The 14,057-nt window shown below is 40.6% G+C and overlaps 1 protein-coding gene across 3 annotated transcripts in view; it reads left to right on the top strand.

Annotated features, from left to right (window-relative positions):
* Positions 1-14,057, top strand: part of ZNF804A (zinc finger protein 804A) — a 152,133-nt gene that overhangs the window by 135,656 nt on the left and 2,420 nt on the right. For 2 of the 3 annotated variants that reach the window (XR_011740036.1, XR_011740035.1), the window contains exons 3-4: positions 7,792-7,922; positions 10,320-13,738. Coding sequence is in view for 1 of the 3 variants with exons in the window: in XM_065840285.2 (XP_065696357.1) it covers positions 7,792-7,922; positions 10,320-13,605 (3,417 nt within the window). In the remaining 2 variants the exon portion in view is untranslated. Of the gene's footprint in view, positions 1-7,791; positions 7,923-10,319; positions 14,050-14,057 lie in introns of those variants that run through there. The other variant, XM_065840285.2, reaches the window with a different exon arrangement.

Here is a 14,057-nt window from a genome sequence, read left to right as displayed (position 1 = left end):
CAACACCCTCAGACACATGGTGTGCACTGTGGGGTTGTCATATGCAGGGACGGGAGTTGGACTTGATGATCCTTGTGGGTCCCTTCCAACTCAGGACATTCAATTCAATTCAACAAATCAATTCATTTAAGGTTAAGAAAAAACTCCTTAATCATGAAGAATCTCATCTTCTTATCACATACCTCCCTTTGGGTCCATGATGGGCAGGTTAAACAATCCCAAACTTCCTTTTCTTCGTAAGTAATCCCCACTTTCTCCTCAGTCTGGGATTATGCTCTTGACAGTGCTAGAAAAAGAGCACAGTTTCACCTCAACGGAATCTACCTATTCAGCAATATTGTGGGCTCTGAGGACTTGCTATTTTTAAATCCTGTGTGTGTTAATATCTATGTGTCTCTGTGTTAGAATTCTTCTAATATTAAAAGACCATCAGGAGAGTATGGCTGTGATTCATGGTAGAAGTAGGAGAGGAAAAGGATTGTTCGCAACCTGCATGTTCCTTGTCATTTGGAGAGCTCCATATCTGAGCGTATAAAAAGTGGTTTTGTTGCAAATTTGTGGAGTGCTCAGTTTTTAAGAAAAGGTTTAAATTTTGCAGCTTAAAGTGGGATGCACAGCCCTATAGGTAGAGGGAGTTAGAAGCAGGTTATAATTTGCTACAAGTGGAAAATTATTCATAAGACAACAGGAGATCAGTGTTATTAAAGGCCAAAGTGAGTGGCCACTGTCATCCATACATGGGTAAGTGAGGAGATGAGCTAGCTCATAAGACAGAAATCATAATAACAGTGTTTGGAAGGAGTCACTGGCTTCCTGGTCACCAGCATGAGATCACTGAGTCAGATAGGTCTCTTTTCAGCCACATCATGAATTTCTGCAGGGTTGGAGATGCCACAGCCCCCTTGGTAACATACCACCCTAGCAGGGAGTTTTCCCCACTAGTAGCAAGAAGTGACTTCATCTGCTGTGCAACTCTCCCTCAAGCAGTTGTAGGCTGCTGGTAAAATTTCCTCATTCCTCTTCTCTTACAGGAACATAATATAACAATTAATTCCATACTGGCAGCATGAAAAAAACATAAAGTGTCTGTTAGTGTCTTCCTTAGTCTACTTATTTGAGTGGTTGAATTACTAATTTCATTGAGAAATCCTGACATTTCTCCTTTGTGTGGAAATACCGTGCCTTGTTTAACTTCTGCTAGGGAAAGCCTGTAGCACTAACAGGGCAAGTTCTTCTCATATTAATTTTTTCTTGGGGCTTTTATTTTATTTTTTTTTATAACCTTTACAAATGGATAATTTTTTTTTTTTCTTTTTCAATAATATGAAATATATGATCATGAAAAGTATGTAGAATTGCAGACCACAGCACAAGAGGTGCTGTCCTGTCATGCTGCGTAAAGTCAAGGGGTCTCCAGTTGCAGAACAGTAAAATATATATGCCTGCATAGACCACCAAAGACAGAAGGAAATAATGTGTATTTCACATCTTAGTAAGCAATGTTTTCTGCTTTAAATAGCATGTTACGTTCCCCATTTGAGTGTTTACAGGTGTTACAGGAGTTCTGATCTATTCACTCATTATTTATAATTGATTAAGCTCAATCCTCTTTGCAAAAGGATACTAATCTTGTTTGGTGTAACAAGTGTTTATCTAACAAGTATGTTGTTGCTCTGTTTGTCATACCGTAATTCACATAAAGAAGTAATAAAACATCTCAGTTAACAGGGAGTATATCAACATGTAGTATGCAGAGAAAAGGGAATAGCTTCAATAACCACCGGATGCTAAGAAATACTCGTATTTAATCCCTGTATTAAACAGTAATTAGATTAAAAAAAACCCCACAAACAAACCTGAATACAAGCCAAATAAAAACGTAATTGACAATTAAAAATATGTTTCATATCATATGCAGATTTAGGTAGCATAAATATTTAATTTGTTTTAAATAAATCCAAATGCCACTTTTATGCCACTTCTGCAACAGCGCTGAACTACCAATCTATGCTGCCCATGTTTAGGTAATCAGGAAATTTTTGAAGGGCAGGAGGGAGCTGCAATGGACTTCAGATCCTTTCAGAGTGAAAAAGGCAAATAGGCAGCACAGGAGCTGGGGAAGCTCATGCTGGATTTCGGAGGCACATATAGAACTGAATATCCCACATCATCATGGTCTCAGCCTGATGCTGCCATTGCTGGGTGGAAAGGTGGAGGAGGAGCAGACTCGTGCCTTGGTTTCCTGCTCTGGCAGGTCCTTCACCAAAACTGTCACCAATGCCCATGGCCGCGGCGTTGCAGCTTCCTTGTCCTCCCTCTTCTGCTGGCAGCAGTTCAGCAGTTTAACTCTTCACCAATTACTGCACTGAGTTTCACCTCCCTTTACAGTTTCAAAGTCCTTGTGCTACTTAAGCATCAGCTGCATTTTCTATGTATGCCCGGTATAGACACGACAGTATGTCAGTTGTCTTTATGTAAAGCTATAGGAGTGAATTATGCAGTGGGATCTTTCCCTGATCACTTGTCTGCTTTCTCAAAGCTTCCCACGTTAGCTGTGACTCTGCTATAGCTGATGTTTCAGAAGGGACTAACTTGAAAAAGGGCTATGACCAAAGTTTCAAGGTGTAACACAAACACTTGCTATTTTAGTGCTCAATATATGCAGCAGCAACCTTCTTATGCTATTTGGGCTGCAGCTTCAGATATTTCATAGAGAGCAATAAAAGGCTATGACTTATTTTTAAAAGCTAACAATAGCATAAATTTATGATCCAATGACTGCTGGGAATATGGTCATTTTTCCTGATAAAATAAAATAGAATAAAAAAGACAATAAAGAAGCAAAATTTGATGACATGGGTGTTAAATTCTGTAGTTTTATACTTCCATTGATCAGAAAATGAATTTATGGTCTACGTATTTTCAGCATCGTAAACTTGCACGTAATTTAATTGTTAATCTCAAGTCAAAAGCGAATTAGCGTGATAATACCTGAACTGTACTGCCCTGAAATCCCTTGACAGGCATATTTCTGACTCCCACTATTATAGAAACTGTTCTGATTGGTTCTTGACCCTATTAAAGTTGTTCCTAGACAAGGGAGATAAGCTTTGCATGGGTAGTTTATGAGATTTTCTCTGAATATGCAGTCGCTAGAAGATTTCTTTGTGCTGGGGAGGATGGCTGGTTTTTATGTGGGATATTAGCGCTACAGAGAGAGCCTGTATCAATCTCGATGCTTGTTGTGATTTCCCCTTCAGTTTCATAGACTTTTAACAAAGTTTTGCTGTTTTTCATCAGAGTCAGTTCCGATAATATTAAATTATATGTTTTGAAGTATAAAATTATTTGAGGCTGGGATTGGGGGGGAGGGACATTGGGGCAGGTAGGTCCTTCATTTTATCACCTGGTATTATAATATTCAGGTACATTGTGTTTCACTACTCAGCCTTTACATTCTTTAGTTGTCCTGGGCGTATTTATTAATTGATGTTTCCTCTATGTTTTGAAGACCTATTAGTTTGAAGTGGTGGTGTTTCAAGTGATTAAATCTTGAGTTTAAAGCAAAGAAAAAAAAAACACCACGGCTTTGCGAGGTGACAGAAGGCTTATGATAGTGATGCAATAAGTGCACTTAATGCCCTAACACATCTTTGCTTTTGCGAGGCTTTGATCCACAGCGGTTTTCAGGCACCTGGCTCCTGCAGCAGGATCTGGGCTTATGGTTCCTGTATTATAAAATGCAGGAAAGAATTAGGAAACTCTGCATGAACTTCTTGAAAAGCAGCATGCTGAAATTGACTGTCTAATGTAGTAAACGGGGAAATGAAGACAAGGGTGAAGTAACCAGAAATGGGGTCTCGCTGGAAGTCCACTTAGGATTTATCTTTTTTTTTTTTTTTAAATTTAATTTAATTTTATCTTATTTTATTATTTTATTTTCTGGTGGGAATCTTCCACAGCAAGCCTGAGGACACCTGAGCTGTGTGCCTCTGAGTGAAATGCAACCACACCTGACTTTGGACTCATGTATAGTTTCATCCATGCATAGGTATATATGAGCTGGTAAAGCCTTCCTTTTCTTCTGGACTTGTGTACCTCGTGAGGCTCAGCATGACGTAATGGGTATGCGGTATGATTCATGGCTGAGTTTGTTAGAAATAGGTGGCATATTTCTGCTTCAGGCCCAGTGTTACAGTTAGATTTGTTAAAATAATCCAGCCTCTGCCCAAGTGAGAGCAGGATCCCATCGCAAGGCTGGAGAATCGGGATCAGGCTTCCCATTGCTCTGGGCTGGCGGAAATCATTTGCAACAGTTTGGTGGTCCATGCATGGTCCAAGTGGCAGTACAGTGTATCAGGAGAATGATGAAGGCACTTAGTTCTCTTGGAGAAATGTAATTTAATCATTCATTGTGAACTGTTCGCTGGATTCTGTTTGCTTAGTAGGAACATGTTTTGAGCTGGTTCATAAGGAGAGCAAAATACAAGAGGGAATTGCATTCAAAAACTGTATGACTGCCTGCTAATTATTTGCTTACTGATCCATGGAAGCAAACACACATAACAGGCATTAAACTAGTGACTGAAGTTAGCATTGGTGAATAGCTCTACCCCATGGAAAGACTAAAATCTTAAGAAAAAGGTGCTTTTTAGGAATAAAGTACACTTGCGTCTTTATTCCTGTCATTTATGTTTAACAGGTTTTGTGGGGGTTTCATGATACTCAGAATGCATGGACAAATGGCATTTTATGTATTATAACTCCTTTTCATTTGCATAATACAAGCAAAACCAACAAAATGCAAGTATAGGGCTGTATAAATATAGTGCTAGCTATACTATTAATACATAGTGCCAACAATCACTATCACGACTAAGTGCCGTAAGGGAGTGCAGGTGATGATAGTTTATCAGAGGGCTAAATAAAGACAAACAGAAAATAACTACAGTATCCAAAATTGGGGACACACATTTTATGCGTAGGAAATAGTATTTTTGGAAACTGCCTGATCAGGTCTTAAACTAGCTTGCACCAGGTACAGATTTTATGGTTTACAACTGAGAAAAGTTCTGCTCATACATAATTATGTGCTGAATAAAGTCCTCAGGAGTTACCTAGGTATAATCCTTAAAGACGATAAAGCTCTTAGTGAAAAAGACTGAGATACGAGTTGTAAACAGAAAAGAAAAAAAAATCATGGCGTTTAACTGGTTCACATTATGTTAAGAAAAGTTTTCTGTACAGAAAGGGTCGATTTATTTGGCAGGAGCTCTGACAGAAGGGGAGCTCTGGAAAGAGGGATTCACCAGAAAGAGCAGACAATCTGACACAAAGGCTGTGCACACAAAACTTCTGCCAGACTTCTCTGTCTTACACATTGACACCTACTTGTAGCAATCAGGGAGAACAACTGCTTACAATTTGTGAGCAGTTCTTCTGTACAAGAACTGGTGTGTGCTAAACAGATAATGACTGGTCTGGCTGATGTGAGACTCAGATCAGTAGAATGATGTTTGGTTGGCAATGATAGACATGAAACACATCTTCTGTGCCTCCAAGATCACATAAAACCTCCTTTAGCAGCATTGTCCCTGTTCACGGTGAGAGACCCTGCTTGCACCCTGAAACGCTGGAGTCGTGTTGACTTTGGCACGCCTGATGGTGTGGAGCCCTGCTAGCTTTCAGCAGGAAGAGAAAAGGGTCAAAATCTGGTCAGAATCAAATCACTAATCATAATCATCCCAGTAATTACAGTAAAGTGCTGCTGCTGGAGGGTGATTATGAATTTGTATACAGCTCAGCTTCTCCTTTTTAACCTTGTGAAAAAGCAGCCTTTTATCTCTCTTTGGCTTTGTCACCTACTTCTTTCCTTACACATTTGAGGGGGAAAAAAACTGAAGAATTATTGAAGTCTACAAAACTTAAAGAAATCCTGTCTTTAAATGCCAAGGGCTGGAGGATGCAGAGGGGAAGGGAAACTTAATTTCTTCTCTGATATTCTGATCACTCAGAAGTCACCTATGAAATGAAATACTTAGGGTTTCACAAGTGCTGATGGATAGCAGAGTCAGCATCATACTGTCTTTAGGAAAACATGGATGCACAGGTTTAAGAAAAGTTAAATGAAAACGATGCTTCACATTTCAAGCTTTTTATCTTGGAAAAAAGTTGCTGTACTTTTGAGTGAATTTATAACCTTATAGTGTATTAGCACAAATTTTGGTAACTCTATCTATGAAATATAAATGATAGAAGAAGTTATTACCTTTCAAATTATTTCTCTGTATCTATCAAGGATGTCTTCAAGGGAATATCCAGTCATTGGAAAAATAATGCAAAAATTGAAAAGAGAGTAGTGATCATTTTTCTTCAAGCATTTGTTTGTTTTCTCAGCATGTTTCTACATGTATGTTTCTTGGCATAAAATGGACTGCCAAGGTAGCATCAGCATCACCCAAAATGGCAAAGACAAATTCAGTGCGTACATGAATGATGTTAAATGAGGGATATTTTTCTGTGAATGGGAAAAAAAATCACAGAAAGGGGCACAATAAAAAATTGAGAAGGAGCAAGAGACCAACGCTTTTAGAGTTCTGCCGACTCCATTACATGTGTATCCAACATGTGCCTACCGGTAAAGGAAGAGCTCTCAATACCACTCAAACAATTTGAAGTTAGAATTATTGCTTTTACAAACCCGCATGGGCCCTGTGCATGGCCAGCTGTTAGCTCTCAGACACTGAAACAGTGGCAGGTTACTGAGTTCTGCCCAGAATCATCAGATTATGATCTCATAGGCTGATGTCATCTAGACTGCGAGCCACACTGGGGACACACTGAGCAACCGGGCAGTACACTGATGAGGTTTGGAACTTGCAGGAATACCTTTTGCTGACATGAAGGATTAGGAAAGTCTCTGCACACTGTCCTTTTGTGATATAAAGAAAACAAAATCCCCTTTTCATGTGGAGAATCAAAGCTGTGCACTTTAACTTACCCCCAAAGAAACAGACTGGAGATTAAATCAAATGAGATGCTGGATCGAACATCGGTGTCTGTGTAACTGCTGGGTGAGACACCAGCAAGAGCAGGAAACAAGCTCTTCCCAAAAAGATCTTCCCATTGCAAAATAAAAGACTTCGCTGGCCATGACATCCCTTGGGGATGGCTGCTGGGTCAGGACCCTTTAACATCTTCTGAAATGACCTGGTTTGCAGGACAGTGTGCTCTCAGGAGCTTTGCAGGTGATACCACACTGATAACGTGGCAGGGCAGGTCCAGGGGGACCTTGGTAGGTTGGAGAAAAGGGCTAACAGGGACTTACTGAAGTTCAGCGGTGGCAAATGCTATGCCCAGCATCTTGGGCAGAAAAATTCGAGGCTCATACTGACTGGGGGGTTAACAGGCTACAGAGCAGCTGTGCAGAAAAATACCTGAAGTGCTCTCATTATTTTTTATTATGATTTCAGAGAGCAATCAGACTGTGGGGAAGGTTTTTGGAGGGGAGTCGTGCAAAATTTTGGATGAATATTGCCTCATCCTACTGAGGCTGGTCTACATTAATCACAAAAGCTACTGTAAAATTTTCTAGGTTATCTCTAACCTAGCCAACCTGTTTCAAGCATCTCTGTGTATTTCAGTTATTCACTTGAAATGTATCAGTCATTGAATAGGTCACTTTGATTGAAAAATAATTCATGCCATAAGTGCTTACCAGAAAGTAACTGCCACGATAAATGTTTATCATCCCTGGGTTTTTTGTGTGTGTTGTATGACTATGTCTTACAGAGACTGAAAGAATTGAAACAGAGGGAATTTGCTCGAAATGTAGCATCTAAGTCACGAAAAGATGAAAGGAAACAGGAAAAAGCCCTTCAACGTTTGCACAAGCTAGCCGAGCTAAGGAAAGAGACAACGTGGTAAGTGCCTAGCTGCTGAAACTTTAAAATTGCTTTAAAATAATCCCTCCATTATTAGTTGATGTTGTGGGACCTGGGGCTGTTGGAGTCCCTTGGCTGGAGCCCCACAAACGTTTTTATGGCATTTTTGAAGCAGTACGCGTACAGTAATTTGATTCACACTGTGTGCAGAAATGAATGTTTAACGTTGCTTTTTCAGTGGAGCTAAAATGACATGTATTTTTAGTTTTAAAAAGATATGTTTCATATATATTTCATAAAAGCAGGCACACTGGTTGAAAGCTGAGTGAAGTAGGTCATGCATTTGCAGGCTGACACTACTTCATTGATGAGATGAGGAACACAGTCTGTCTTTCTAGGATGTAACAGATCTCTGCAATTTAGTTTTCAAACTGCTTACCTGGGAAAGCATCCAGAAATCTAGTTCTAGATTTCAATAACTGTTTTTTTTATATTAAAAGGTAAGTGGTCCTTTTCGCCAGCTCAACAGAGTGTTTACCTCCATCTGCAAAAGTGACTCCTTGCTAGTCATACGTTTTAGTATCACATCTAGGCATACTGTTGAAGTTAATCTTGAGCTTGCTAGTTATAACTGTATTCTCACTTAAATATGACACAGTTGTAACACTGACAAGCCACCGTAAATATATATATACCAGCTTTTCACAGTGGAATCTCAGGGGGAAAAAGCAAAGAAGTAGATGCTCAAACACAAATGTTTTGTTTTTATCCAGACTTCGTCTCACCAAATGATCTTCCAGAGAAATCCAGCCAAGTTGTAGCTCTTGTTCAGTGGTAGTCCTTTTCTCCATAGTTTGGATGGTGGGCAGCATGCTGAGACAAAGTCTGTCTAAGCAGGTGGATGGGACGTGAATGTGGGGAAGTCTGTTTGACATGAGCAACATGACGCCTCATTTTAATTTTTGTATCTTTTTATGATAACTCATGTAAAGACTCTTTCTCATCTGTCAGTGTTTTAACTGTCCACATTTAATACTTGAGGGTATTTGGTATTATTCCCCATAAACATAACTGCAAAATCTGAATGTATCATATTTCAGGAGAAAGAGGAGCTTATTGTTTCCTTTTTTCCATGCTAGTAAGCACAGATTTTGTGGGGTTTTGTTGTTTCTGTTTTGTCTGTCTGATTGTTGTTTTTTGTTGTTGTGTTGATATCCTTCTTCTGGTTCCTAAAGGAGAATTTATTTCTGAGCTTTAATTCTCTATTTAAGAATTGCTATTTACTACTACTTTGGATGCTAAGAGGTGTGGCACAGACAGACACACACACGGAATTTTTTAAACTGGTATTTTCTAGATTGGTTTTGTTGAAGTCACCATTTTACTCTGTTAAAAAGAGGATTTGTGTGTGGGATTTTAATATATTTTTTACATTTATGAAGAACTGGACAAGGCAGGAATTCTCTTGAGGAATTCCTTTCTCATAAAACCTCTGCCATAATTTCTAAACCTAATAAATTAAGTTCATCATTCTTTATCTCAGCACATCTGGGGGTCCTAAACGACATTTGCGACTTTTCCCAATGACCTATCATCTCGTATTGTTCCGCGCTGTAACACAGAATAATTTGGTTAAAACAAAAAAAAAATGTTTTAACATGGGTCCGTTACTCCTAGTGCTGAGCAGTTCCTGTGGATCCTGGAAAATCTGCAGCTTAAACAGTTTTGCTCTTCTCTTTGCTTCCTATTAAGTGAAATAGGACAGATGGGAAGAGGACATGAAATGAAGAACAGAAGTAGACAGTGATAAACTTTTTCTCAAGAGGCATGAATCATTTGCTGCACTACTGTCAGCTGAAATACTCTCCCCAATATTATTTTTCCATGAAAGAAATTGCTGAGATTGCGGCGGTTTGGTCTGTGAACACAAATAGGATGGGAGCTGCTGGGTGATTGCCCGTGGGCAGAGCAGCAGTCATTGAGGTGATGACTGAGAGGGAAGTGGTCTGTGAGGTGCTCTCTGTTTTACTGTATTATATAGCACAAAGGAATGTAAAACCTCTGCTATTTGTAATAGTGTTGTAACCATGATGATCTATTGGGAGGATAAACAAGATTTCTAGGGAGATACACAGTCTCTTATTAGGCCAGCCAGTATGTTTAGGAAAAGTGAACTATCTTGTTAGGAACATTAGCCCTTCAGCTGATAAGTTCACATGAAGGAAGTGGGGCCACAGTATTCACTCATCTTTTGTTTTTTGTACTAGTTACCTCATCTTATTACAAAATATGACATTTTTTCATATTCTAAAACTATGTATCCACAGATTCTTCCTCTTTCCTTAAAACATATCTCTCAGATACCAATGTAACACCAAATTTTATGTCTGCTATTCTCTGAAAGGTACTGACTCCGAGTTTTGCTTTCCTTCCTAGTGCTCCTGGAAGTGGCCCTATGTTTAAATCCACTACAGTGACTGTGCGAGATCATTGCAACAATATCCCACAAAGCAGTGCCATAGATTCTGCCAACAAGCAGGATTTCAGCTGTACGGTAGTGCATGATGCGCAGAATTGTAAAGATGTAACTTCTGTCATTTCTTCCACTGCTGGACATGCATGTAGTGATAAATCTGATGCTAACAAATGTGGAGATCAGGTTCAAGGAGCTCACGGGCATAGAGTTGGGTTCTCTTTTGCTTTTCCTAAGAAAGCAGCAGTCAAACTGGAGTCTTCAGCTGCTGTTTTCTATGAATATAATGATGAAACCTCTATGGAGCATGGATTTAGCAGAAGAAGTAGGTTTGTTCCAGGAGCATGTAACCTTCAGTCTCCTTCAGCAGCAGAAATAGTCCTGTGCCCAGAGGAGAAACATAACAGTTTTGACCCACTGATGGAAAAATGCATAGACACAGCAGAAGCTCCTGAAGCTCAGGAGTCAGAAGAGCTGGGCGGTGAAGAAAAGGTGCTAGAGAGTCCTGTATTAGCTCCTCCTGTGTCCCATTCAAAGCAGCTGGTGTCCTCGGACGTGGACGGTTGTGGTGTTGATGTAGGTGCATCAGACTTGCCAGACCAGACGCTGCCCACAGTTCTGGGCAGCACTCAGGTCCTGCCCCTGGACTCCAGTGGTTACGAGCTGCAGGCGAACGGGGATCTTGTGCAGGAGGTTGTGGAGGATTGTTTATCTCTGCAGGATGTTGTGGAGGAAAATGATAAAGATGGGAGCAGTGATTCATCCACAACTGAAACCGAAATAAAAAAGCTTGGGTCAGATGCATTAGTTCCATCGCCATCTGAGGAAGCTGATACCAGAGCCCCGCAAAGTAAACCAGACATGCGCAAGAGACCTTGTGAACCTTTTTTTCCTGTTCTCAGCAAACATGGATCAAATATTCTTCAGTGGCCATCAGAAATGTTAATTTACACAAGTACAGACCCATCAATTTCTTATAGCTGTAACCCTTTATATTTTGATTTCAAGTCATCAAGAATGAGTGACAGCCAAGAGAAGCCCAAGAATCAGCCAAACATACCTCATTTGCACCGTAAAACTGAATCCAACCATAACATAGTCTCAGATTTTACAAGTAAACCCAGTTCAGAGTGTGGTGATCATGAAACAGAAATGAATAAAAATGTGTGCAACTATACAATACCGCTTGTAAGTGATGTTTCCCTCATCAGAAATTGTGATCGTGCAAAAAATCAAAATGAAGTGTCCTTGGATGAGTCATTCAGGATTAGAAAAATAGAGAAGTATCACATATCTAAAAATCACTTAGAACAAAACACTGTGACAGATGAGAAATATAACAAAGTCTGGATCAAAGAAAACCATGAAAAATGGCTTCACAAAAGCAGAAAACGGAAAAGGAGAAGAAAATTATGTCATTGTCATCATCATCACTGTGGGAACACAACAGTGGCAGAAATTGAGATGTCCTCAGTGACTGAAGAAGAAATCAGTTACAGAGATGAAAATAAATATCAGCACCTCCAGAATAACCTAGAGAGGTGCAGACATGATGTGGGGAATATCTGGCTCGCTACAGATGAGATACAGCAGTCATATCAAAAACTTGGCATCGAAAATGGTCATAAGAGAGTCATGTCTGCATCAGACCATGTACATGGGGACAGAGGCTGGTGTGACATTTGGAGTGCAAAAAATAGCAGCCAACACCATGGTTGTAAGCAATCGCACAGAAAGAGCAAAGCCAGCTCTCGGAGACAGTCCCAGCAGCTGGCTCCAACCTCCAGGAGGCCCCTCTTAAGGTGCCCTAAAATGTCTTGTAGCTGGAAAGTCAGGAGGTCAAGCTGTAGCCCTGAGCATAAATGTTTAGGACACTGCAGTGAAGAGAAGAGTCTGAGTCAAAACCAGTCCATAAAGAGAGATTACAACGTTCTGACAGAGGAACATGAAAAATCCCACCGCAAGCGGAGACAGCATACCTATTCCTCTTCATCAGATGAAAGCTCGTATGGACAGACAGCAGCAGAGGAGTATCTAAGGCAAGTGCATACTTTACGTGCACATCACAAGTCAAGAGGGAAACGCAGGAGAAGGAGAACTAGGATCCATCATGTGTTGCTTGACAGGAATGCAAGAAGTGAGACCAAACCTTCCAAAGAAAATTCTGCAAATTCTATATTAAATATTTTGGGGGACTTCTTGACTGAAGAAAGCCTAGAGGAAACTAGAGTGGATCCTAAAGCTGATCATGCAAAAGATATGGATGAAACAATGCAGCAGGAGGAGAGCAAGGCATCTCTAGAAACTGATAGTTCAAACGTGGTGGAAAATGGCAAACTGATGGCATGCACAGCATTGGAAAGCTCTCTGAGCACATTTTCTGATGTCATCACAGGTTCTTCTGCTTCTTTTCCTGAGCATGGTGCTCCGGCACCTGCCAGCACACAGGACGTTCTGCAAGATGAAAAGAAAAAAGAAAATGTCAACGGTCTTGAAAATCAAGCTCGTTACAAAGTTCCTCTCCCCAACAGACATTTGGAACAAGCTCCTCCTAAATCTTATCTTTGCCATTATGAATTGGCCGAGTCTCTACCACATGAGAAAATCAATGAGGTGACCAGTGAATGGGTAAGGTGTAATCCTGCCATATTCAGCAGTCCACCACCCTTGCCATTCAAAGAAGCACATGTAAACAGTCATACCCTTTTAACTACGGAGCAGTTAATAGCCCCCTTCACCCTACCCGATCAGGCATTGATATTCCCTCCAGACAACCATGAAAAATTCAAGGATCTCCCGTCCGAGGCGTATCAGCAGATCATACCACAAAACATGCTGGCCAACAAAGTGAAGTTCACCTTCCCTCCCCTGGCGATCCAGCCCCCAAATTCCCCGCTGCAGCCCTTACCCTTGCAGCCGCCACTGTGTTCTACCTCTGTCACCACCATCCACCACACCATCCTTCAGCAGAACGCCGCCACCGCCAGTACATTGAAGGTTCTCCAGCCACACCAGCAGTTCCTCTCGCAGGTCCCGGCTCTTTCCAGAGCACCTTTACCTCATCTACCAGTAGGACCAAGGCTTTGCCCTGGGGGCCACGTGGCTTTTGTCGCCCCACCACATTTGCCACTGCTGCCGCCCTCTGTCCTGCACCCGACCCAGGTGGCGTTTCCCCCGCTGCCACACACCGTCTTCCCATCCTTGCTGTCCCCCCACCCGGCTGTCATCCCTCTGCAGCCCCTCTTTTAGGACGAGTTCTCGGGAATGGGAGAAGGGGCCTTCAGTTAACTGGTCCTGCTGTTTCTACAGTCCCCTCAGCTTTGCAAAGCCGTTCTGTGAAATAAACTGGTTAAAATCCCTTGTTTCTTGGGAAGCATTTACTGTAAGTATAATGATGCAAACATTCATGTAAAGTTCAGACCTATACCATAACTAAAGCACTGAATAGTCTGATACTAATATGAACTCTATATATAAGTGAAAATCATGTCTTAGAATATGTATAATGTATATAAAATATATTTATAGTTCTCTAACTTATGTTGTAAAGTATTCACTTTTTTGTTTTTTATCTTTGTGTATTTGCACCTATTTAATGTTTAGACAAAGCCAATGCACTATGTTTTGTACTATGTTATCTGAAACTGTAAATCTAGTGACAAACTATCTCTTGCAATAAATTTTTGTTAACTATTTAAGTA

This window comes from Patagioenas fasciata, chromosome 7 (assembly GCF_037038585.1).
Source record: "Patagioenas fasciata isolate bPatFas1 chromosome 7, bPatFas1.hap1, whole genome shotgun sequence".
Classification (NCBI taxonomy): Eukaryota; Metazoa; Chordata; class Aves; order Columbiformes; family Columbidae; genus Patagioenas; species Patagioenas fasciata.
This window is presented reverse-complemented; position numbering and strand designations above follow the sequence as displayed.